The 24,404-nt window shown below is 33.1% G+C and overlaps 3 protein-coding genes across 4 annotated transcripts; 1 reads left to right on the top strand and 2 right to left on the bottom strand.

The window, feature by feature from the left end:
* The first annotated feature begins 1,805 nt into the window (after positions 1–1,805).
* LOC136219420 (beta-glucuronosyltransferase GlcAT14A) lies at positions 1,806–5,933 on the top strand. Its single transcript, XM_066006818.1, has 4 exons — positions 1,806–2,592; positions 2,696–2,771; positions 2,865–2,980; positions 5,141–5,933. The coding sequence occupies exons 1-4, from the start codon at positions 1,998–2,000 to the stop codon at positions 5,653–5,655; spliced, it is 1,302 nt and encodes a 433-aa protein (XP_065862890.1). The 5' UTR covers positions 1,806–1,997; the 3' UTR covers positions 5,656–5,933.
* Positions 5,934–5,948: 15 nt separating this feature from the next.
* LOC136219421 (uncharacterized) lies at positions 5,949–7,664 on the bottom strand. Of its 2 annotated transcripts, none has more exons than XM_066006820.1 (4): positions 7,224–7,664; positions 7,085–7,121; positions 6,925–6,978; positions 5,949–6,238 (listed from the first exon to the last, which is right to left on the bottom strand). In XM_066006820.1, the coding sequence occupies exons 1-4, from the start codon at positions 7,557–7,559 to the stop codon at positions 6,210–6,212; spliced, it is 456 nt and encodes a 151-aa protein (XP_065862892.1). In that variant the 5' UTR covers positions 7,560–7,664; the 3' UTR covers positions 5,949–6,209. The 2 variants fall into 2 exon arrangements, with proteins under 2 accessions (XP_065862892.1, XP_065862891.1); XM_066006819.1 differs by having other exon boundaries at positions 6,857–6,978; positions 7,224–7,574.
* A 975-nt stretch (positions 7,665–8,639) lies between these two features.
* On the bottom strand, positions 8,640–14,033 carry LOC136219419 (protein PAM71-homolog, chloroplastic). The gene is made up of 10 exons (XM_066006817.1): positions 13,755–14,033; positions 13,136–13,286; positions 12,586–12,769; positions 11,768–11,815; positions 11,088–11,184; positions 9,818–9,981; positions 9,523–9,588; positions 9,330–9,380; positions 9,135–9,239; positions 8,640–9,040 (listed from the first exon to the last, which is right to left on the bottom strand). Exons 1-10 carry the CDS (start codon positions 13,864–13,866, stop codon positions 8,975–8,977), a joined length of 1,044 nt encoding a protein of 347 aa, XP_065862889.1. The 5' UTR covers positions 13,867–14,033; the 3' UTR covers positions 8,640–8,974.
* Between the last annotated feature and the right edge of the window lie 10,371 nt (positions 14,034–24,404).

Genomic DNA, 24,404 nt, shown 5'->3' with positions numbered 1-24,404 from the left:
TGATTTCCAATCATCTAAAGTGTCTTAGCAATTGTTGTTTAGGACAATCTTATTATCAATTCTAGAAATAGAAAGGAGAGGCTGAGTACTCGTTTATAGTACTCAGCGGTAGAATAGGAGTGAGTAGAGGTATAGAGGAAGGTACTCTTGTTATACTCAGCTTCTAGTTGTAAAAGGTTTGGTGCTCTACCTTTAAAGAGCTCAGTAGAGAATTCGAAAGCTCGGAACGTGTTCCGAGGACAGGACGTAGGCATAGAGGCCGAACCTGGATAAATCTGCTGAGTAACATCTCTCTAACCTTAAACTCCTTATATATATTGCTTGCTTGAAAACTGACTAAGTAAAGAGGTCACGCTGAGTTGTGTGCATTAAGTATCTGAGTTCAGGAATAGACTCAAGTGCTATCTCCTGACTCAAGGAAAGAAGCTGACTTAGTTACCAGTTGACTAAGCTATTGTCTTAAACTCACTCAGCGCGCTGTGAAATTCTTTTCATAAAGAAAAAGAAGTCAGCCTTAACGAACAAATTTTAAAAATAGTTCCTATCCCCCCCTTGGAACTATACTTGTACGTTATAAGGGACCAACAGAATGTAATCAAGATAATAAATTCTAATCAAATTATCATACGTTCCCTGTGGGATCGATATTTTATTACTACAAGCGAAACCGCGCACTTGCGGAATTCGCCTAACAAATGCTTTTCTTCTCGAATTTATAGCAGAAGGAAGATGATGAAGCCTTTTTGCTCTTTATTATTCTTGGGGCAATCAAAATACTCCTTAATGATGAGATTTAAGGAAAACGGTTGCGTGTGACATTAGGATGATGTCATAAATATCAGATGTGCCTAATAAGTGATGTTTCCATAAGAAAGAAGAAGTTGTAAAGGACTTTCTAGCATCTGGGGGGCATCTGATATGATAGCAAATAAATGGGCCTGAAACGCTTAAGCAGTAACTTAAGGTTAATGTTGAATAAAGCTTCTTTGGGAGCTGCCTAGGCAGACACGTGGGCCAATAATTATCCCGGATCCCAAAAAGCACTCTCCCAGCTCCTACTTAATGGAACAATAAGAAAGATAGGGTCCGAACCCAATAAGAAATTGTCAGGTGTAAAGCACACAAACTATGTGTAAGTAAATTACCTATAAATAGCTTGAGAAGTAGAGTTTCAAGTACGTCATTCTCAATACTTTCTCTCGTATTCAATTACTTTCAAGCTCATTTTGTACATTCTCAAATACCATTCTAACTTAGACATAAAAAAGAGTTCGTCAGACTCCATTCCCCTTTTCTGACCGTTTGTTGTCATCTCTGGTCACCGGAGACAGTTAGAAAGCAGAATTCAGTAACAAAGACATCAATGAGTATTGATGTATTATTATTGTTATTTTTATTTTTTAATGATAAAAATTGGGTAAATAATTTATTTTATTTTTTCTTTTTACCTAACATATTGTTTAGTCTCATATTTTAAAAAACACAGTATAAGGTCCATATCTTTTATCACTATTAACCCTTTGGTCATTCTGTCTATTTTTTTAGATTTTTAACTCTTATTTATATTTGGCATAAACAGATAGAGAGAAAATAACAAAATACTATGATCATTTTGTATCTTATTATTATGATTATCCCGAAAGCTTTTAAAGAATAGATAAAATGATTAAAGAATTAATATTGATAAAATTTAAAGATTTTATAACGTATTTTTTAAAATAATATAACTAAATAGTAGATTGTATTATTTACCCCATAAAATTTTGAAGTAAAAAAAATAAAAATGAAAGAAGGTTATGTGTAGCTTTAAGATGTTCATACCATCTCTGCAAATTTGGTGTGTTGCTTTTGTATACTTTGATGCTTATTACAAAATCCCGATTTCCTCTACAAGAAAGACACATTATTATCAATCATTTCCGTAACCAAATGTCTCAACAGACACGACACCAGAAAATCCGAAACTAACTGTTCCCAATCCAAAATCAAAACAAAAAATGCAACTTCCGCAACCATCACCGCAAACCACCGTGGTCGCCACCGCCTTCTCTTCCTCGGCAACCCTTCTTAAAGACAACACCAAAACCACACTCTCCATAATTATTGCTACCTCCATTTTCTCCCTTATCTTCCTCTTTTCTCTTTCCCCCTCCTCTAATTTCCACACAACACTTCATCCCCGGCCGGACCCCTATCTATTCCCGACCCGGCAACCCATTTTCAACAAGCTTCCTTCAGATCCTACTCCTCCTTCTATCGCATACCTAATTTCTGGATCCAAGGGCGATTCGGGTCGGATGCTCAGACTCCTCCTCGCCACTTACCATCCCAAAAACCACTATCTTCTCCACATTGACCGCTTTGCCTCGCAGGCTGAACGTGATAAATTGGCTGTTTCAGTCCAATCGGTGCCTATTTTTAGAGCTGCTCTGAATGTGAATGTGATTGGGAAAGCTGATTTTGTTTACGTAAAAGGGTCTTCTACGATCTCAGCTACCTTACATGGTGCTGCTATTTTGTTGAGGTTATCTGAGAGTTGGGACTGGTTTATTAATCTTAATGCTGGTGATTATCCACTCGTTAAACAAGATGGTATTGTTTTTCCTCTGTTTCTTAATCGCATTGTGTTCAAAGTTCTCATTTTTTTGGGTGTTCAATTAAATTACTGATGTGGGGGTTTCGGATACTCTTGCAGATCTGCTTCACATTTTCTCCTATTTGCCAAAGGATTTCAATTTTGTGAACCATACAAGTTACATTGGCTGGAGAGAGTATGATTAACTGGTCCCTTTTATTATTATTGCTATTCTATTTAGATATTGGTTTTATATTAGGAATTGAGTTATGTGGTTTGGTGATATTAGGTCTAAAAAATTGAAGCCTATAATTGTTGATCCGGGACTTTATCTTTCAGAGAAAAATGCGATGTTTTATGCTTCTCAAAAGAGAAACTTGCCTAACTCTTTCAGGGTATTTTCAGGTGTGTTTTCTTTGTTAGTTCGTATTTGTAGTTTCATTATATTTTTTGCATCTTGCTGGTTTTGGAGAAGAAATTGTGCAGTTTAATGTAGGCATTCTATTGCATAGATGTATGATTCTTAGGATAAATTCAGAAATATTGAGTTGCTAAGTTTCCGGATTTGATCAAATTAGGTTCAAAGGAAACAATTTTTAGTGAGGGTAGGGTGTCACATTGTGTTAAAACTTCAGGTCTTTAGAATACCTATCAGCCAGAATTATCGCTATGATTGAGCAATTGATAAAATTTTGGTCTTTTGGACCTGAAAGAAGTCGAATTGGAAGTAATCTTAGGAGTTCATCTTACTGTCATCAGTGGTATCGAATTCAAACTAATAGTCTCCGGCAGTAATTATCAGTCTTAGTTTGCTAGCAGAGTTAGTTGGATGTTGATCTGAAAAATGGAAAAAGATCGTCCAATTTTTCAGTAGCAAGTACTCTGGTTGTCCTACCTAGCATGGTATGGCATCGCTTCACTGTTTGTGATGTTTATAAAACCAAGAAATCTCATTAAATCGATACATTTTGCTAAGATTTATGGGATTGCACCTTGTCAGTGGATAGGAAATTATTCTTAACAACCAAAACTCTAGTTAGGAAGAAGGAAAAAGAAGTAGAGGAGAAGAAAGGAACAGAAATGTAACCAAGCTAGTGCTTTTGCTTTAAATTTCTGTTACAAGCTTACTGCACTGCCCTTGTTGCATATTAATTACATAGTGTACACTACCTTTATTACCTGCTTCGATCATAAATACCCTTTTGGGTGATTTAGCAATAACTAAAGTTGAACTAGTAGTTAAGATAGTTTGGTTTGGTTTTCTCCTGGAATAAATGGTTGCATTGTTGACATCAATGAAGAAGTAATAAGGTGTGCTAGCTGAATGGATTATTGTTGGGAAATGTAGGGCCTGTTTGGGTGCGGTTGTTTATTTCTTCTGTTTGTTGTTGCTTTTAGTTGTTTGTTGTTGCCTGGTACCTGGTAGAAGTTGATTTTCCTTCCGAAATAGCAATCAACAGTTGTTTTTCAATCCACCAAAAGTTTTTGTTCTATTGTTTGGAGTGAAAAAGCAAAAACTCTCTACAAAAAGGAGAACCAAACAGACACGTAGTCTAGCAAAATAGTTGTTTTTAAACTAATTGGAAGATATTGGAATCTTGATTTACTGGAAATAAAGCTTAGGATTATCAAGGGAAATGAGAACTACTACCATGCTGTCAGGCCTATAGGGTTTTGTGTTTTGTGTTTTGGATGGAAGATAGAACCAAGCAATTTACAGGTAGTTGATAATTGATTATGGTTAGTGCGAAAACAACATAGTCTGGCATTCTGGCTTGTACAAGTATCTAATTCCTGACATTTAAGTTTCAGGATAAGAAATGACTTACAGTACGCCCGCATTTGGGTCCATGGGTTAGGATAAGATGCATACATGGTGAATAATTGAGACTGCTGAATCCTTCCTCACATGTCTTCGATTTGCTTGCTGCCAGTTGGTTCACTGTTCCTCTTTGTCAAACTAAACAATAAATGTAGGTGTTAGAAGGCTGTTGTTATAACTTCCACCATTGGATCATCATATGAATTTTTATGCTGAATCCCGCTTGTTAAAGCACTTCAATATATAGTTATCTTTTAGGGTAAGTGCTTGAAGTGACCATCTTGCTATAGAATTAGCCTCATAGACAATTCCTTACTAGAGAGTTTCTTAGGAATAGGATACATTTTTAAACTAGAATTCCTAATTTCATCAAATTAATCAGTGGAGAAGTTTGTTTATTCCATCATTGCCTTTCTAGTAGAGATGCATGATGCTCTCATGAAAACAACTATGCTCAATATTTCACCCCTTATGTTCAAAGTGTGTCACTTGCTACGATGCTCATCAGGAACTTCAGTACTTTTATTTGCTTTATATGACGAAATGAAACACATCACAAAATCTTGCATTAATGCCAATAAGACATCATATTCACAATCATCTAATAATTACAATGATCTCTTTTGCTTGTTGCAACACAATGTTGTTCGCATGTAGACTACTATTCTAATTATTTATCAATTCAGGTTCCCTACATTCCCACTTGAAAATGGTAACTTTAGCTTTGTTTCTTTTGAATGCAGGTTTAACCTTTTCCGTTTTGAGTCGTACATTTATAGAGCATTGCATCTTGGGTACAGACAACCTTCCAAGGACCCTACTGATGTATTTTTCAAATACACTTTCATCCTTATCCAACTACTTTCCTACAGTCCTATGTAACTCCCATCAGTTCAAGAGGACTGTCATAAACCATAATTTACAATATATAGCCTTCGACAAGCCCTTCAAGCAGTTGCCTCAAATGCTCAATTCTAGTCATTTTGGTGCAATGATTCAGAGTGGAGCTGCCTTTGCCTCTCAATTTAACTCTAGTGATTCAGTGCTTGATAGAATTGACAGAGAGATTTTGGGAAGAAATCCTGGGGAAGTTGTGCCTGGTGGATGGTGCTTGGATGATTCAATAAACGGAACATGTTCGCTTTGGGGGGATGCTGATGTTTTGAGGCCAAGTCCGGGTTCAGCCAGGCTTGAAAGACGAATTGTTGAATTGTTATCAGAGGGTGCATTTCGGTCTCGTCAATGTATAGTGGAATGATCGAATATCCTGGTTGCACCAAGTAAATAATCGAAGTAGTAAAAGAAGAGGCAAGGATGGGATATCGAGGAGATCAAACTCCCTACATTCAAAAGTTTTGTAACACTCATTCAGCATACAGTAAAATCATAGCTCATTCAAGTTAGCTAACTCTTGAGGTTGTTGTTGTAAAGTGATTGAGAAATATAATCACCAGCTATAGAGGCAACTGTATGCTCCTCTTAATGTTATTGATGATATTTCCATCAATGGAATTGCAACTCTGCTTATGTAGTGTATACTGATTTGACATCTATAGAGAAATTGTTATTCTATTGAAAACAATCTAAAAACAGCCACAACAGAGCACAGTTCGGTTGCTCTGTTCGGCCCAATTTGAGGATTTAATGAGGACTTAAAAATCTCCAGTACCGGATTGAATGTCTGGGATTTACAAAAACATCACTAAAAACATGGCTATCTATTGGTTGAAGCTTGTAAATTTAGACCTTTTGGCTGATGCTGCAGGCAGGCAGCTACCTCAGAAATTTTCAGGGCTATCGTCCAGTTGTTTCTCATCTTCTATATCTACCTCCAATATTTCCTGGTTCACAAAAAGAATCAAAACTCATCACTAAACAGTTAAACACGAGTGATTGCAGTTAGGGATAAGTTTCAAATTTACCTTAACCTTTTTTAAAAGTGTATAAATCTCTTGACATAAAAATGGTAAAATTGTGTCCTTCACGTTTCCAATTTTGAACAATTTTGGACCAAAATTAAAATAACGGTCATTGAGTAATTTTGGTCCAAATAATAGAACTCATGAAACAAAACTCTTATCTAAATCCAAAGACAGGGACATGGGATGCCAGTACATCTATGGCCATTGAGAACCACCTCATATAAGAGCGGTTCTGTTTGTATCTACTACCTCTTCATCTTTATATACGGAGGTGTTGATTGCACCACAAAAGATGAAGAATTGAACTTTTTTTTTTTCCAACCCAATCTAAAATGACATCGTTTTGGCTTGAGTAGGGGCAAATTTTTTTTCTAAGTCTAGCTGATTTCTGCTACTGTTTGAGTTCAAAATTGCTTCGTGTTGGAAACATTGAGAACAAAATTTTACCATTTTCTTTATTGTATATCTACTTTCTCCAAAAACGTTAAGGGCGAATGTAGACCTTATATGTAGTTAATTCCAAAACAAATAACTTACAGGGATTCTTTGCTTCAAATAATTGCCAAGTCGAGCAAGAACAAGGGAACGTTCGTGCCAAAACCTACCTTTGAGACTAATCTTCACAAAGGGTCCATCCAGTTCAGCAAATTCAACTTGTCCTAATCCGTTCATACATTTTCAAGTTATACCATTTTTCAGAAACAATTGATATACTACAAACAAAACTACTGTTCTGTTTTTATGTACCTTAGAAAGAGGAATCACCTGTCATTCCTATTGAAGTGTCAAAAAGATGTCCGAACTGCAAACACACACACACACACACATATATATATATATCAGATTTCAATTTTAATTAGAAATCACATTAAGGAAAGAATTTGTTACAGCCATTGATTCTTGCCTCAACTCTAGCATCAGCTAACACCTGTCTGACATTGTCTTCTGTCAAATCAAGAGGTGGAAGAGGCACTCCTGCTGCTGCTGCTATTGTCAGAGATACTGATTTTCTATGACTAGTTCTCAAAATTGGAAGCATTTCAAGGTCAAGTGATGGTCTTCTTGTAGGCATTTTTGGGTGGAAATTGGAGGAGTAAGAAGAAGAGAGGATCAGTGGAGGTTTTATTGATATATGGAGAAAACCCAACCCTCTTGACATCTTGAATCTATTCTGAGTTCCGACTTTCAAGCTGTAATATTCATTATAAAGGGCTTGTAATGGTGGCAATTTCTCCACCATCCCAAGTGGATAGCATTACATACTTGCAAGTAAACGACAGTGTCGTTTTGAGGCCCGTTGCCTTACTCTGACATGTATGTATATGAGACTTAAACCCTGATCAATCTCATAATTAGAGCTGTAATCTCATAATTAGAGCTGTAAGTGAGCCGAACTGCTCATGAGCCGTTCAGCGTTCAGCTCGATTCCAACTCAATTTATAAACTATCAGAGTTTGAGCAAAGAGAAATTCGGTTCGAAAGCTCGGAGCAGACTCAGTTATAAGTTCATAAACAAACTCAATTATAATGTTTATGAACACACTCATGAGCAAATTTGGTTCGACTTTTTATTTATTAATAGTAGTTCTATAAAGGAGAAAACGTAAAACAACGGTAGTTTTAAGTTTCAAAACTATGTAGTATTGTGTTAAAGAAATTCCAAATGAATATAATTAATGAGTTGTTCGTGAACAAAGTTCATGAACATAGTTAGCGAGCTACTCAGGAGCAAAGCTCATGAACATCTCACTGATAGATTGAGCTCAAACTCGACGAGTCAAGCATGAACAGACCAAACTTCGGCTCAATTACAACCCCTACTCATAATGTGGGAAAAACTAATTTTCCAAAAATGGTCCTTTATTACAAATTCCAAAGCTGATGTAACGATTCGGTTGGTTCAGAAAAGGTGACATCGAGGTGAAAAATCAGAATAAAACGATTCGGTTGGTTCAGAAAAGGTGACATCGAGTGGCCCTAAAAGATGGCAAAAGCTGGTGAACATGTAACGGTTCAATCTTAAGAAAGTGGGAGGCTTGAACAAAAAGCAGCTCTAAAGAACGACAATAGTATAAAAATGAACTGAATTTCACATTGAAAATTGAGAGATTAAATCAAGAGAGAGTGACAAGACTATATTAGTACGATAAATTTAGGCATATATAGATACACATTCTAAAGCCATGAGACTTAAAAATAAGACTTGGACGAACAATGACTACATAGTACAATGATACTCCTCTGTTCAAATTGGCAGCAAATCTTCTTATCTTCTCGTATAGGTGTAAAAGTATAAAGCATTCCCTTTGTTCAGTTTCAGTAACAACACAAAGTCTCCATTTATTTCAAAATCAGTGGCAGCATTCTGTTTTTATTCATAAAACTATTTGCAATCCAGTATCTGAAAAATTTCATCATATACAAAGGTTTTCCATCTAAAATCCTAGACTACAGTCTGGTACACGATTCAATTACTTTGATCCTATGTTTGGGAGCTTTCATTGTATCAAATCACTATGTTACAAAAGTTCATAGAGCATCTTAGCTTCTGTTTTGTTTTTGTTTACTTCGTCTCCTTCGTTCTCTAACAACTAATGATGTCTGATAGCCTCAGGCATAGCGGCTCCATTACCGCAAAAAAACTCTGTTAACTCCTTAGAAAACTCCAAAAAATGTAGCTACTGCAAAAACAAGAAACAGCACTCCACCTATGTATCCAACCTGATATGAAGATCCAGTTAGTTGCAAAGAAAACAGAATTTAAACCCCCGATGGTAATAGTAATGAATTAACGATGAAAATTGATGGCTGTTACCAGTTTTTCTGAAATGTAGTTGGCAAGAAAAGCTCCTCCAAGGATTGCAATCAATGTTGCTATCAGGTGTCCAGCAATGGCTCCAGTTGCCACACCCCATGGAGACTGAAAAAGGAACAGGTAAATTGTTTTGAGAAACTTTTCCATTGAGAGATCATGAAATTCTGATATGATCTCAAGATTGCAAAGTTAAACCTGTGCAGCACCAAGAGCAATTGTTGCAAGCATTGAGCGATCTCCCCATTCCTAAAGCAATTGAAAACAGTTTAATGCAAACAATTTCATGACGACAATGCATCTTATCGGGATTTAAAAAGAAGAAAAAAGGTGTTCATTCTTATGCTCCATACAACTTTTTAGCTGAAAACCAGGATAAAGATGTTCTTACAGCAAAGAACACAAGGCTGAATGACTTCCACACAATCTCAAATGGATTTGTGAGTTTTGTTGAGGCCTGAAACATTAAGAAAGCACTGTACATTGTGAAATTTCGGAACAACGTGCATACAAACAAGTACAAATTGCACAAAGTATTAAAAAAAAATGCCTGCGTGACTGGGTAAGACCATGCTTGCACATTTCAATCCAACAATTGATACTAAAAACCACCAGAAGTTGTAAAGAATCAATTTTCTTTTTATAACTGAATAAGCCCTAGGCAGGGCTCCAAGTTAGAGAGTTACCTTTTCTTTCACAAGTTCCTCGGCTTCAGCATATTCATCTAGTTCAGAACAGCTCTTGTTGCCATTTTGAACTTCCTTTGATGGAAGATCCCATGCATCTTTTATTGATTTGAGACCAAAGAACATTAGAAGAGCCACTGCTGCATATTCTCCAATTGGCAGTGCTGTTGGCATACATAATGATGAGAAACATCACAAGTCAGTGTGAAGGACCATATATAGCCATTCCCCATTGATCTTAAAGATCATAAACTTAAACATGAGTTTGTTCTAATTCATGGATCAAGTCAAATAAATGAACATGAACCATCTATTTTGTTCACTGGCAAACATGCAGCACCTGACACGGATTTGTGTGTCACCTTATTTTGCCAAACAATTCATGCCAACTATTAGAATTTTGAACAGTTTGCATTCACAGGGAGCTGAAGGGTTTAACTAATTTGGCACCGTTGTTGAATTTTCTTTTCCATTTTTCAAATTTTCTCCAATCATATGTAACATTACTTTCACTCTTTTGATAATTGATAGTAAATAAAAAACATGCCAAACTCTGTTAATGGAATGGCATCTAGATTCTATTTCTCTTTCTAATGGTAGAGAACTAGATATTCTCTTTCAATGTTCATGGGAGAGGTAATAGAAAAAAAAAAAAAAAAAGGCACCATGACAAAAGCAGTGAATCACATGATGTCTCTCTTAAATTTGAGGAGAAACCAAGTCATCCAAGATAGCAACTAACAATCTGGACCACAACTGATATTTTTCATTTTTGAATGAGCCAATCTGGATGCACATAAATGTAGCTTGATGCACATTACTGTGCCAGCTGCTACCAAGTTGACATTAGCTTCTAAGTAGCAATGGGCACAATAAATGTGCATCAAAGGCAATACTGTTAAACACTCACCATTGACTTTGTATATTTTCTTGACAGCAGATTCACAGTTCTCATTTTAGGCAAATTCATCTCCAAATTAATTACTGAATGAGCATATCGAGAGACAAACCCCACCATATTTAAGCTGACTTGATTTCTATGAGCTAATGAAGCCTAGGATGGAGAGATCTTTAAAATAACAGCTAATGAACAAGCAGGCCCAAGGAGCATATTGGTTAAGGCTAATGAAAAGAAGATTATTCCATAGGGAGCGGATCCGATTCTTATATCATTGTTAATTAGCACAAATGGCCACACTTTTATAGCGAAATCAGTACGAAACATATAAGCCACCCAGGTCAAGGAGCAAATTGCAAAGAGCTAACTTACTTGTTTGGAACTGAGCAGGCACTGAGTGAAATATCCGTCCAATTACAACTGACAGGATTGTCATAAGTGAAAGAGCACCCATTGATCCCAGCAGAACCTTACCAAAAATTTAATACACAATGCAACAATTTAGTCCCAGAAGGATTATCTCTAAAGGCAAGTATATGAAGTAAACTTACCAGCGCCATATAATCAAGAAACAAAAATTTATTTTCATCGACTTTAACTCGACCTTTTTACACAGATTTTACATGAAATGCAGAAAAAACTAAATAAATGTGAAACAAAAACATTTAAAAGTAAGAAGATTCTGCTCTTGCAACTAAAAGAGGTATTTGAAACAAACCTTTAGCAATTGAATTAATTTTAATTATCTTGGTGTCGATAATTGTCATTCCTTGTTATACCACCTTTAACAAACATGTCAACTAAATCATACTTTGTGAAAGTCAGGAAGGCTGCTCTCATCCACTTATTGGTCAATCATTGCTTGGGTTCTAGATGAAGAATAAGCTAACAAACTCTAGATAATTTCAGTTCTTTTGTTGCTTGTATGGTATAAAGCTGCAATGCTAATGATACAATGAATATAGCCGATTGGAAAAAAAAAAACAAGTAAACATTTACAACAAAATTAGATAGTAAGAAATGAAAATGAGAGAGTTTAGAAGAGAACATACCAGTCCTTTCTCATATTGCATGGCCAAAAGTGCAGCGATGAAAAATGTCTGGTCCATACATAAAAAAACTGAACTTCAAACTCAGGAAATCATTAAGCAGAGAAAAGGGAAAAGAGGTTGCATAGCCATTGTAAGTGTTAATCAGCTTTAACACAATCAGTTAATAACGTTTGTGTTATTAAGGACAAATGCAATATGGCAAGCTAACAGAATCATTTAGTGACGAGGAGTATTATGCATCCACACTAGATCAATTTCAAACAATATTTTCCGTTTTGTATGTTACAAAAGTACTTCCTTGTCCCTCATGAAACAAGCATAAGAAAACATTGTGTGCCAAGTAATTATCGTTCTCTTGTGTCTCAAAATCAGTTATACATTTTCAACCCTTCAAAAGGGCGATCAGGATTTTCTCCACACAGAGAGAGATAGTCCTTCCTTATCATACAAAACCTCTCTACAACCACCGACTGGCATCTGACACTGGGATCTCCAGCGGAAAACTCATATCTTAATTACGGGATGCTCCATGGGAACAATCATCAAGTCGTAATAGAACAGAAAGGATGGCCAAACATCTTAACTTTCGCTCCCTTTTCCAAAGGAAGGCCTTTAACAACAGACTCCTGTTAGGGGTGCAGATTAGACAAGGTACTCTGGAAATAGTCAAGCAAGCCTCCTAGCTACTGTTTCTAAAAGTTCCACAAACAGAGAGCTAATGAACTGAACTCTAAGACTGTTACCAAAAAAATTCAAACAAAGGTTTAGATTAGTAGCCAACTGGAGGAATAAACATAAATTCATCGATTTTAAAATACCTTGTCCCCAATTTCAGAAACAAAAATTAAGGTGAATGCAGCAGTTAATCCTGACTTTGAAATGGCTGCCAAGGTTGATGATGGTCCACCCTTCACAAAAGCAATCAGTGAAAATACCAATGCAGATCCAACTAGCACAATTGCTATAGATACAGGATAAGGAATTTTGCTGGGAGCTTTGACACTGAAAATCATGAAAAAGATAAAATAAGTGATGCAAATAAAGGTGGCCCATCAATTAAAAAAAAAAACATAAAGATACATACAATACTGATGAAGCATAAGATCATCTGGTGTGAAAGAAAATTTAGTATATGCTTTTTAATTTTAAACAGAATCAGACTGTTCCATTTATGAACAAAACAATTCTACTGCTATATTCTAAGTCAGACTTTCATAGAAAGGAAAAGTTAACTATATTAATCTCGCTCAGTCTAATTTACTGATGGATAGGGGAGAAAATATGAATATTGATTAAAAGAAATAAATGTACTAATTGCATACTTCTTTATATATATATACATATATAACAACATCTGACATAACTCACATTTCTGGTTTTGAAGGATCATTGACAAAACTCTTTTGGTGGCCTTGCTCCTCCCCTTCTTCATATCCCCCAGATCCAATACTAACATTAGATGCATGTGGTCTAAGACTACCAAATGAAGAAGTCAACCTTGAGACCCCTCTGTATCTTACTGCAAAACATAATTTTAATTTGGCTCAAAAATTACAGCTATAAGTGGCAATAGACACTATATGAATGTTAAAGTATTCTGGACAATGCAGAGGAGAATTTTCAAGAAACAGCTAGGGCACCTCAATCAATGGGATATCAACTCAATTAAACACCAAACAGAATATAACCCCAAACTGGATTCAAGTATTTGTGCTACTCTTCATTTAACTCCAGTCATCAATTATTCACTACTCCTAAGTTCTAACCCCATCAGTGAAGCTAATATTCTCAACCCAGAACTCTAACTTCCCCACAAATTCTTCTAGCTCTACTAGACAAAGAAGCAGCAATAACCAAAGTTATAATTTATCAAAGCTAATTGAATTAAGCCTGAATTCAAGGAAAGCAAGATTTTATCTTAAAAGAAAGACAAACTGGAGAAAAGAAATCAATAATTTAGAAAAATAGGGAGTGATAGAGAAATTACGTGAAGAGGGAATGGGTTTTGTAGATATGCAAGCAAAACATGGCAATGAATCCAGTGAAGGAGGTTTTCCTCTAGAGATGAAGGGTGTCCTTTGAAGACTTAGCCCCTGCATACTTGTTCCTTGTTTTTCTTTCTTTCTAACTCTTCTGAATCCTCAAATGATTGTAATCTTCAATTCATCCTCAGCTGAGTGGATTTTGCTCTTAGAATTCGAATGGAACTTTCTGGTTTTGACAGTAAAATCGAATGGACTTGTACAGAGCTGTTTTGAGCAGTTAAGTTCCTGACTGCCACCTGCGTACTGCCGATAAAACCGGATGATCATTCTAAACGGCAGCGTTTCTTTAGAAGACAAAATGAAAGGAATAGTTTTCCGATAATCTTATTAGACCTGTTCATGGGTTGGGCCGGGCCCAACCGGGTTTTACATGTAATTAGTTTGTCCAAGCCCAGCCCAGCTCATACTATATTTGTATCGGGTTCGGGCCGGGCTGAGCTTAATTAAGAGAACTAATTTCCAAGCCCAGCCCGGCCCGCCCAACTAATATATTTTATATTAAAAATTAAATTAAAATTAGTTTTAATAATCAGTTAATTCATGTTAATTAAATATGAAGTAAAAATAAATTAATTAAATATGGATCAGATTACTACTTGATGGTATTTCATTAACTGATCAACGTGAATTAAAAGAATATGGATGTCTATACATATAGCCTATTACTATATTGATAAAAACCTTTAATATATAAAATATAACCTAATATAATTTTCAACAAAATAATAATAATAATAATATAATATAAAGGCGGGCCGGGTTGGGATTTTGAGGCAAATCTCAAGCCCAACCCATTTGATGTGCGGGCTTGAACGGGCTTGGACGGGTTGGACGGGCCAGCGGGCTCTTGAACAGGTCTAAATCTTATTATTACAATTTAAACACTAGTCGAAAACCCGTGCGATGCACGGGGTATGAAACTTTTATATAATTTAGATAAATAAATAAATTGACATATTTACTTTTAAATAATTTTATATCATGCTATGAAAAAAATTTATATTATGTATATTTGAAATTAATATATATTTTTTAATGATATTCAAATTAAATTAATTTTAAAAATAATTGACTACTTTTTTATAGAATTTTAACTAAAGATGAATGATTTATTTATTTTTACAAAATTCAATGATTTGTACTTTTAGGAATTTTAATACATTTTCATATTCCAAATATTCTGTGAAACAATAATAATAAAATAACAGATTAATTAAGAAATATATTAGAATATAATAAAAAATCAAAAATTGAATTAAACTATAATTAAAATTAAATATTATATTTACGATACAAAAGAATTAAAATATAGGTTAAACAAAAATTGAATTAAACTACAATTAAAATTAAATATTATATCTACGATACAAAAGAATTAGAATCTATGTTAAAATGGAAGCAACATCAATATATTGTTCTATAAACTATTATAATCAATAATTTTCTAATGTTGCATATGAAGAAACTTTATCAATTCAATATGTTATATATAAAAAAATAAAATTCGTAAGAATTAGTCACAAATTCATCTTGATGATAATTATTTTGGTTGATGGAATTTCATGATCGCCAAGTATTCGAATTCAATTATTCATTCTGCTACAATAACTCAATATATCTAATTGAATCAGTTTAAGATGATGATTTCTCCTATTTTCATCTCGTAATATCAAGACATTCGATCAATTTGTTCTTCATTCTTTCACTATATAGAATATCAGCCAGACTCGCAGATATCACTTATTTGACTTCATTAATATTTTCTAATAATTATATATTCTTGAATTTTGTAAGTAAGAAAAACAAACAAATGAATTGAAAAAAAAATGAAGGGACGAAAAAGATAATTAGGAGAGAACCATCTTTGTCTCGGGTTTTTTTTTTTTTGAAAATAAGAGAGAATGTCGAGACATAAGAGTATAAAGAGGAGAGTGAAAATATTTTTTGCCCATTAATTAAACATTTTATTTTTTCTTAATGAAGTATTAAGTCCATAAATTAATTTTAGTTAAATAGAATTAAATCGCAATTGTAACCACTTAGTACAAAAAAACGTTTTATAATTAATATGTGAAATTAATTATATTAATTAAAATCATTATGCTCAACATTTGAGAATTTGAAGAGATTCAAATAATAATATTTTCTTAATTAATATTTTTCAATAATGTGTCCTATGATCATATTTCATTTTCATATGTTAAAAACTCTTGAAATACTAACAATTTTGCACGAACCATAATATAATAGTTAAAAATTATATAAGCCAATGTTGCAAAAGCAATTATCTCAATATCCATAATTAATGTACATTTTTAGGATTTTGAGCATCAAAATTTATTTTTATTTACCTTGATTTTGAATTCGTATCTAGCATAATCCACATTCTTCAAGAATAAACATCTTATTAAGCGTATTAGACGCTTACAATCTCCTTGTCTAGAAAATTGGGAAAAAATAACTTCTTGATAATAATAATAATAATAATATAACATAATTTATATTAAAATAAACTTCATTGTAAGTATAATATTCCAATATCTCTTTAATATTTTATTTAATATGTCTCAAACTTCAATGAACAACTATCGTGTGAAACTTTATATCTATTTGTACTAAAATGCATAAAAATAAAAAATACAATCCATATCAATTAGCGAAACTCAAACTAAAAAAATGAGTGGATTTCAACATGTTCTGAATTAGAAAAATTAATCTAACTTCAATTAAGACTAAAAATTGAGTTCATAAAAAGCTGAAAATCTAAATTTTAGTTAGAGTTAACAATCAAAACGATAACACCTAGGAACATATACTAAACAAGAATGCAAATATACAAAATCTTTATTTTAGTCATTTTGAAAAATAAATAAATAAAAAAGAAAACATGGATAAGGTAGCAAGAGGTGTGGAATCTGGATAACGACGGAAATGGAATTTCATCTCTGAAAGATAAAACTATAACAACAATTGTTTAATAAAAATGAAACAACAGCACAATTGAGAAAGCCAAAAATTGAGTTCATATAAAGCCGAAAATCTAATTTTTAGTTATGAGTTAGCAATCGAAACGATAACACCTAGCAACATATACTAAAAAAGAATACAAAATTACAAAATCTTTATTTTAGTCATTTTGAAAAAAAAAGACAAATAAAAAAGAAAACATGGATAATGTAGCGAGAGGTATGGAACCTGGGTAACGACAGAAATGGAATTTCATCTCTGAAAAATGAAACTATAACAACTATTGTTTAATAAAAAGAAAACAACAACACAATTGAGAACAAAAATAACTACAACATATGAAAAAAATCGAATAATTACCTTGAGAAACATAAAAATTTCTTATAATTTTTGACACTTTTGTGTTTTCCAGTTTTAGTTGTTCATGCATCTTTATTTCTGTCAGATTTCTTCAATTGAAGCTATCAGTTTGGAAAAAAAAAGACAAATAAAAAAGAAAACATGGATAAGATAGCGAGAGGTATAGAACCTGAGTAACAACAGAAATGAATCTGAAAGATGAAACTATAACAACTATTGTTTAATAAAAATAAAACAACAACATAATTGAGAACAAAATAACTACAATATATGAAAAAAATCGAATATTTACCTTCAGAAATATAATACTATCTATCGTGAAAAATGAATATAATTGTGGAATACTATCTATCATGCTTTATATAGAAGTTTATTTGTGACTTTTGGGTTTCCTTTGCTTTGTGTTTTTTCATCTTCCCGTAACTCTTGCTTTCTTTTATTATTTTAATTAATAGGCTAGTAATTATTTAATATATTATAAATATAAATTTATTATTTTTAATTAATTATTTATTTATTTTTAATTAATTAAATATTTTTAATCTGATTTTTTACTACGTTGACAACTCATCAAAAAGATCTCTAAAACACTTCTTCTCATTTCTCCCTGCTTAGCGAGAGGTATGGAACCTGGGTAACGACAGAAATGGAATTTCATCTCTGAAAAATGAAACTATAACAGCTATTGTTTAATAAAAAAAAACAACAACACAATTGAGAACAAAAATAACTACAACATGTGAAAAAAATTGAATAATTACCTTGAGAAACATAAGAATTTCTTGTAATTTTTGACACTTTTGTGTTTTCCGATTTTAGTTGTTCATGCATCTTCTATTTCTGTCGGATTTTTTCAATTGAAGCTATCAGTTTGGAAAAAAAAAGACAAATAAAAAAGAAAACATGGATAAGATAGCGAGAGGTATAGAACCTGGGTAACAACAGAAATGAATCTGAAAGATGAAACTATAACAACTATTGTTTAATAAAAATAAAACAACAATATAATTGAGAACAAAATAACTACAAGATATGAAAAAAATCGAATATTTACCTTCAGAAATATAATACGATCTATCGTGACCAATGAATATAATGGTGGAATACTATCTATCATGCTTTATATAGAAGTTTATTTGTGACTTTTGGATTTCCTTTGCTTTGTGTTTTTTTATCTTCCCGTAACTCTTGCTTTCTTTTATTATTTTAATTAATAGGCTAGTAATATATTATAAATATAAATTTGTTATTTTTAATTAATTAAATATTTATTTTTAATTAATTAAATATTTTTAATCTGATTTTTTACTACGTTGACAACTCATCAAAAAGACCTCTAAAACACTTCTTCTCATTTCTCTCTGCTTCCGTAATTATATATAGTATAGATTTTATTAGTAATATTTTGTAACTTCTCATAAAAAAAAAATCAACAGAATTTTTTTTTAATCGATCAGTAAATGCATTCCTTAAATCAAATCAGCAGAAAAAGACAAACTGGCTAGCATTGGACAGGGCATGTCGTGCAACGACATGATCCCCCTGTTCTCTAAACGTGGGGAAAATGACACTGTATAATCGTGTCATCTACTTAAGAGAATCTTACAGTCCTGAATAATTGAACCAAAAACTGACAAATCTAACGCATCGGAATTGATGCTATTAACCATAATCAATGAGTCACGTTTAAATAAAACATTAATACAATTAAGATGAACACACCAATACAAGGCCTCGCGGAGGGCTAGCGCTTCAGCCTCCCTGATATCATCGATAAGTGGGAACAAGCGGCTTCGATAGGCCATGAAGGAACCATCAGACGAGCGTAGTAAAGCCCCCACTCCGCTATGGGACTCTGCATTAAAGGAAGACGCATCGCAGTTGCATTTGACGAAGCCTAACGGGGGTCGTAGCCATCTGATAATCCGCAACTGGGGCGCTTGTTGAGAGATTTCCGCAAGTGCACGGTATACGCTTGTAGTAATAAAAGATATCGAACCCACAGGGAACGCTTTTTAACTAAAACTTTATTTAATTCGGTTTAGTCACGTGTTTAGGTTTAATAAAAGAAATGCGTTTTAATTGATGGAATTGGTTTTGGTAAATTAGGATTAGATAGAAGGATTATATCGAGTTTAGAGAATAGTTCTGTTTTGGAATTTTGATTACAAAATAGATACTTCCGTAATTGGAATAAATAGAAGGTATAAAATTTATTTTCATAAAGCAAAGAAAACAACTTTAACTTTGTAAGATTATAAACATGTAACAATATAGCGATTTATTCAATTAAATGGCTTTGAACCGTAGAAATCTCTCTAGATCGGAGCAGATTGCTACCTTAATCAAACTAGTATTTTATGTCTGATAAGCCGCGATCAGCGATCATATCATCCATAAAAACTAAATCTGTCAAGTGTTCAACAAAGTTCTTATATGTATAAGATGGAATAGAACATTTTAATAAAAACACCGATTTATCATTTTGAAAATCATTTTGTCAGAACAATATCAAAATAACAACAGTAAGAATTTATTGAATAAATAAGTATATCATTAATGAAATGTGAATTTTCACAAGTTAACAGAGAAGTAGAAACTTGGATAGCATTGCAACGAAAACTTTGAGATCCGGGTTGTCAATCTTTCTCTCAAACTCCGTAGGTGCATCAAACCTCATGCGCTTCAGCCGTCAATTCTTCTCACTGGATCTTCGAAATAAAGACTGATCTCGTCTACTACCAAAATGAAAACTAAACTAATACTGTTTATACCTAATCTAATAACAATTCGTGTACAACACGATTGTTTACACAAAAATGAAATCTAACTTTCTGATTCTTTTCTGAATCAGAAACTCAACATAATAACTTTCTTCTCTAATTTCTCTAACTTTTTCCAACCTTGATTTCTGAAATTGATCACTTATTTATAGTTGCTGAAGGGTTGTAAATGATGGGTCGTGTCCGCTGGTGAAGGGTTGCTTTTATCCGAACGAACAGACGCATTTTTCCGATTTAAAACATGTGTTTTGTGTGCAGAATGGTTCGCTGTCGCGACTAAGATTCTGAAAATCTCAGTCGGGACAGGGGGTATAGGGACGAGTGAAAACTTCATTTTTCTCCCGACCTGGCTTCTGTAGGTCGCGACTGAGATTCTCAAAATCTCAGTCGCGACAGAGAGAATTTTCCCTGTCTCTCGACTGCTTTTCGTCCTTCTTGAGCGTTCTTCTGGACGTTATGCGTTCTCGGTATGTTTTTTAGGTTTTTCCTCCATTTTAGCTCCGTTTTCGCTCCGTTTTTGCTCCTATTTGGATTTAACCAAATAATTAAGTACCTTGCATCAAAGAAGTAAATAAAGACGTAAAAGTATTCCAAATGGATATAATTAGCACGATTTTAATGTAATTTAAACGTATTTATGTATGATATTTTAGGTATATTTTGGGCTTAACAAACTCCCACACTTAAGCTTTTGCTAGTCCCGAGCAAAATTTCACTGAATTTATTCTTTAATCAATCTCTTTATAAAATAGAACATATATCCATATATTCCTCTTTAAATTAGTTAAACCGAAAGATAAACTTTTCATGGCAAATTTATACGCAAAGCATCAAACTAGCTAGTGTAAAAGAGATATATTACTCGTCTTGTATTTCAATTTTTATATTGAAGTATTCGAGACGGTGTAAGCACGCATGTTTCCGAATCTTTCGTCTCAAGGCATTTCTAAGCACAAAATTTCCTTTCCCAAACCTAAACTATTACAAATATAGATTTAAGGACTTAGGTTTAATATATTTGCTTAGTTACGTCCAAGATAAGGGTGGTCTCGATCGTAACTTTATACGCATTAATTTGTTTTCGTATTCGTTTAAGAGGTACCGACCATGCCATGGGGGGACGCAATCGTTACTTAAAACTTTAAACACGTTTAATTTTGCTTTAATTTTTTTAACGTTCCTTTCATACCTCGACCATGATAAGGGTGGTCGCAATCGTGGCCAAAAGTAAACGGTACTTAATGTTCTTCTCTTTCATACCTCAATTGTGATAAGGTTGGTCTCAATCGTGGCCAAAAGTTAAGAATACGACTACTTAATTTAATTAACATGAAAATAAAATTGGGAAAGAAAAATAGCACATTCATCCTATATTGACTTGAAATTCAACATGTATCATGGCTAAAGTTTCCTTAAAAACTTCAATTGGATTTTAATGTAAGACGAAAAATAATATCGAGCTAAAAAGCTAAAGTTGTTAGTTTGATTTATGCCTATAAACCTAATTGAAAATTGAAAATAAGATTTATATTTATCATGAATTCATGATATAAAGTAGAGATTTGAAACTAAAGAAATTTTACTTATATACATTTACTCGAGACGTTTTTTTGATAAAATCGTATCAGAGATTTGTAAAAATATTTGTAAAAATATTGCCCGTATAGAAATATTATTTCTATCAATAATAATAACCTTAAAATATGTTAAGCATTATTTGAAAAGTAGAATTTATTTGAAACATATGAAATATATACTTTAACAAAAATTATATGTTTATGAAAAATTGCTATTATTTTTGAAAAGTGTTGCACATTATATAAAAATGTTGCATTTGTTTTTGAAAAATGTTGCATATAAAATTGAATAACAATATGCAAAATAAATAGCATTCATTCTCATTCGTTGCATTCATTCGTACTTAAAAAATAAAATGAATATGAAATACCTCCTCCCACACTGAATTTGGACTATGTCCTCATAGGTGCAAAAAGCGATAAAACACGAAAAATAGTACGAAATAAACCATACGAATTAGAAATGAAAAATATAGTACGAGAACATTCAAACATAATAATAAAGAAAATTGTATCAAACATAATTTGAAATATTGTACCAAATTGAACAAGACATAATAATAAGAATGGAAATGAGTTAAAGATAGAAAGGATAAAACCTATCAAGGCGAAGGTGGTGGAGAAGGCGTAGTCTCAACTCCTTGGCGTCGGAAGAAAGAGAGCAACCGGCGACGAGTAGATTTGTGCTCACGACTCAACGTAGTGATCCTTGAACTCATTTCGGAATTGTTGGCAACGACGTCATCTAACCGCAAATTCATGTTACGGTTATGCTCGTTCATTTGTGTCAAAACACGTTGCTAACCAACTTGTTCATCAACATTCAGTTCCACATTTGCTTGCTCGGTGGCATTAACATCAACATTCTCCTCCTCCTCTTCTTCTTCATCAAATTCCTCTTCATCGTCCTCATCATCATCTTGGGCACCTAAACCTTGAGAACCCGAGGCTTCACTACCCATGGTAGCAAAAACACGTCTTGTGCGATCCGCATAAGATATAAAAGCGGGGGTCCCATTTTCTTCAATAAATTGGCCCTTTGAAATGAACCATTTTTTTAGAAAAATTTATAGACTAAACTAAATACTATAGTTTGTCAATTTTTTAGATAATGCAATTATGCGATCTTATATAATTAAGGTAAATCGATATATTTTTATATTTTTATCACATAATAATTTATTATTTATTATGAGTACACATGGATTAACAAAGGCTTTAATATCATGTGTATATTTTATCCGCATCAATCGTTGTAATTAATGAAATTGCATATGTAACAGTTGTAATCATTACATCTTGTTATTGACTGATTGCCACGTGGTCTTCTATTAACATTTAACGTATACAACTTGGACCTCCTACAACTACAAGGTACACAATACCCCAAATACTTAAAAATGATTTTTAAGTGAGTTAATATAGAAATATAAATCTTAGTAACAAAATAGTAAATAAATTACATTTAAAAATCTTGAAAATTAACCCAACACAACATGTTGCATGAATAACACATCGTGTTGGTGATTGGATGCCCGATTGCTTACCGCTCCTAAAGTTTAACATGGCATGTTGGTGCGCGTAACACATCATGTTAGGCAGAATGGATTCAAAGCATGGGGTGCCGGAGTTGGAAATGGTGTGCTGCATCATCTAGCACACCGTGTTGAGGTTGATTGCTCGATGTCTTCCCAAAATCCGATTATGTGTTGTACAGACTAGCAAGTCATGTTTTTTGGTTAAGTAGTAGACGACATTTTGGCAAATTCGACAATCTTTTCTCAATCTAATATTTGCAAAAATTACTCAAAATCTTTTCGAATTCGAATTAGCAATCAAATGAGATTTCACAATCACTAACCATAAAACAAATATAATTCAAACTTAAATTTCAAAAAAAAAAATCTCAAACTAAAACCCTAACAACTTAATTAAATTAAAATATCCTAACTATTTATTTAATTAGCACCTAATTCTACTTTTGAGATATAAAATAAAAAACAAATAATTCCTAAGACATCAAAAACGAGTATTCTAATAATAATTGAAACTCTATGAAATTGATTGCAATTATAAAATCAACATTAAGTCTAAATTAAAGAGAATATACATATTTGACTCAAATTATTAAGAAAAACAATTCAAATTGAGCTAAAAAAAATCCTCAAAAACCATACTAAATGTTAAGGATTATACACCCCCTTATCAAATATCAACGGAAAAAACCACGATAAAGATCTTTAGACAACTTTCGAAATCTATTGACATTATAACTTGAAGCTTAATCTGGAATAATGATTCTTTGGGGTTCATTGTCTCTTAGAAAGGCATCAAACATAATCGTTCAAACTATTATGGATATGCAAGCTTCTCATACATTAAATGAAGTCCAAAAACTTAATGGAAAACTAATCGCATTTGGATGTTTCTTATACTGCTCAGCGCCACGATGTCTCCTTTCTACATAATTCAAATCTACAAACTTCTTCTTAAACACACTATTTCATTTAAAGATCATTATTCCCAAAACCACACCACTCTCATATAAATGCTTATCATAAGGTATTCAGAAGAGAGGGAGGATGGACTTCAAATATAAAGTGATTCATAAGGCCAACACGGCACCAACTCTCACCTCATACCTGCCACTCCAAACTGCCTCAAGAAAGGTATGCTGTCTATGAAGACCTATAAAAGTATTATTCTTTTAACAATTTAAAGACATATTAATTATAGTCTCTATCATTTCTCTACTTTTTCTTTCTAGATTATATACTGACATTAGTATTATAAAATTCATCAGGAGTCATTCTGAATGCATGTACCCTCAAAAAACATTCTTTCTAGACGCTTCCAATCATGTAATAACTGGAAACTCAAAGGTTCTTCATTGTTATCAATTTTT

The sequence above is a fragment of the Euphorbia lathyris genome, chromosome 2 (assembly GCF_963576675.1).
Source record: "Euphorbia lathyris chromosome 2, ddEupLath1.1, whole genome shotgun sequence".
NCBI classification, from domain to species: domain Eukaryota; kingdom Viridiplantae; phylum Streptophyta; class Magnoliopsida; order Malpighiales; family Euphorbiaceae; genus Euphorbia; species Euphorbia lathyris.
This window is presented reverse-complemented; position numbering and strand designations above follow the sequence as displayed.

What these genes read in the sequence shown, in the direction of transcription:
- LOC136219420 (XM_066006818.1), top strand. Translation starts at nt 1,998, where the DNA reads ATGCAACTTCCGCAACCATCACCGCAAACCACCGTGGTCGCCACCGCC. An exon ending in TCCACTCGTTAAACAAGATG is followed by an intron (nt 2,593 to 2,695) that starts GTATTGTTTTTC and finishes ATACTCTTGCAG; the next exon opens with ATCTGCTTCACATTTTCTCC. An exon ending in CTCTTTCAGGGTATTTTCAG is followed by an intron (nt 2,981 to 5,140) that starts GTGTGTTTTCTT and finishes TTTTGAATGCAG; the next exon opens with GTTTAACCTTTTCCGTTTTG.
- LOC136219421 (XM_066006819.1), bottom strand. Translation starts at nt 7,559, where the DNA reads ATGGTGGAGAAATTGCCACCATTACAAGCCCTTTATAATGAATATTAC. An exon ending in TAGCTGATGCTAGAGTTGAG is followed by an intron (nt 7,122 to 7,223) that starts GCAAGAATCAAT and finishes GTGTGTTTGCAG; the next exon opens with TTCGGACATCTTTTTGACAC. An exon ending in CACTTCAATAGGAATGACAG is followed by an intron (nt 6,979 to 7,084) that starts GTGATTCCTCTT and finishes TGAACGGATTAG; the next exon opens with GACAAGTTGAATTTGCTGAA.
- LOC136219419 (XM_066006817.1), bottom strand. Translation starts at nt 13,866, where the DNA reads ATGCAGGGGCTAAGTCTTCAAAGGACACCCTTCATCTCTAGAGGAAAA. An exon ending in TTTCTGAAATTGGGGACAAG is followed by an intron (nt 11,816 to 12,585) that starts GTATTTTAAAAT and finishes TGTATGGACCAG; the next exon opens with ACATTTTTCATCGCTGCACT. An exon ending in TTGCTCTTGGTGCTGCACAG is followed by an intron (nt 9,240 to 9,329) that starts GTTTAACTTTGC and finishes TTCCTTTTTCAG; the next exon opens with TCTCCATGGGGTGTGGCAAC.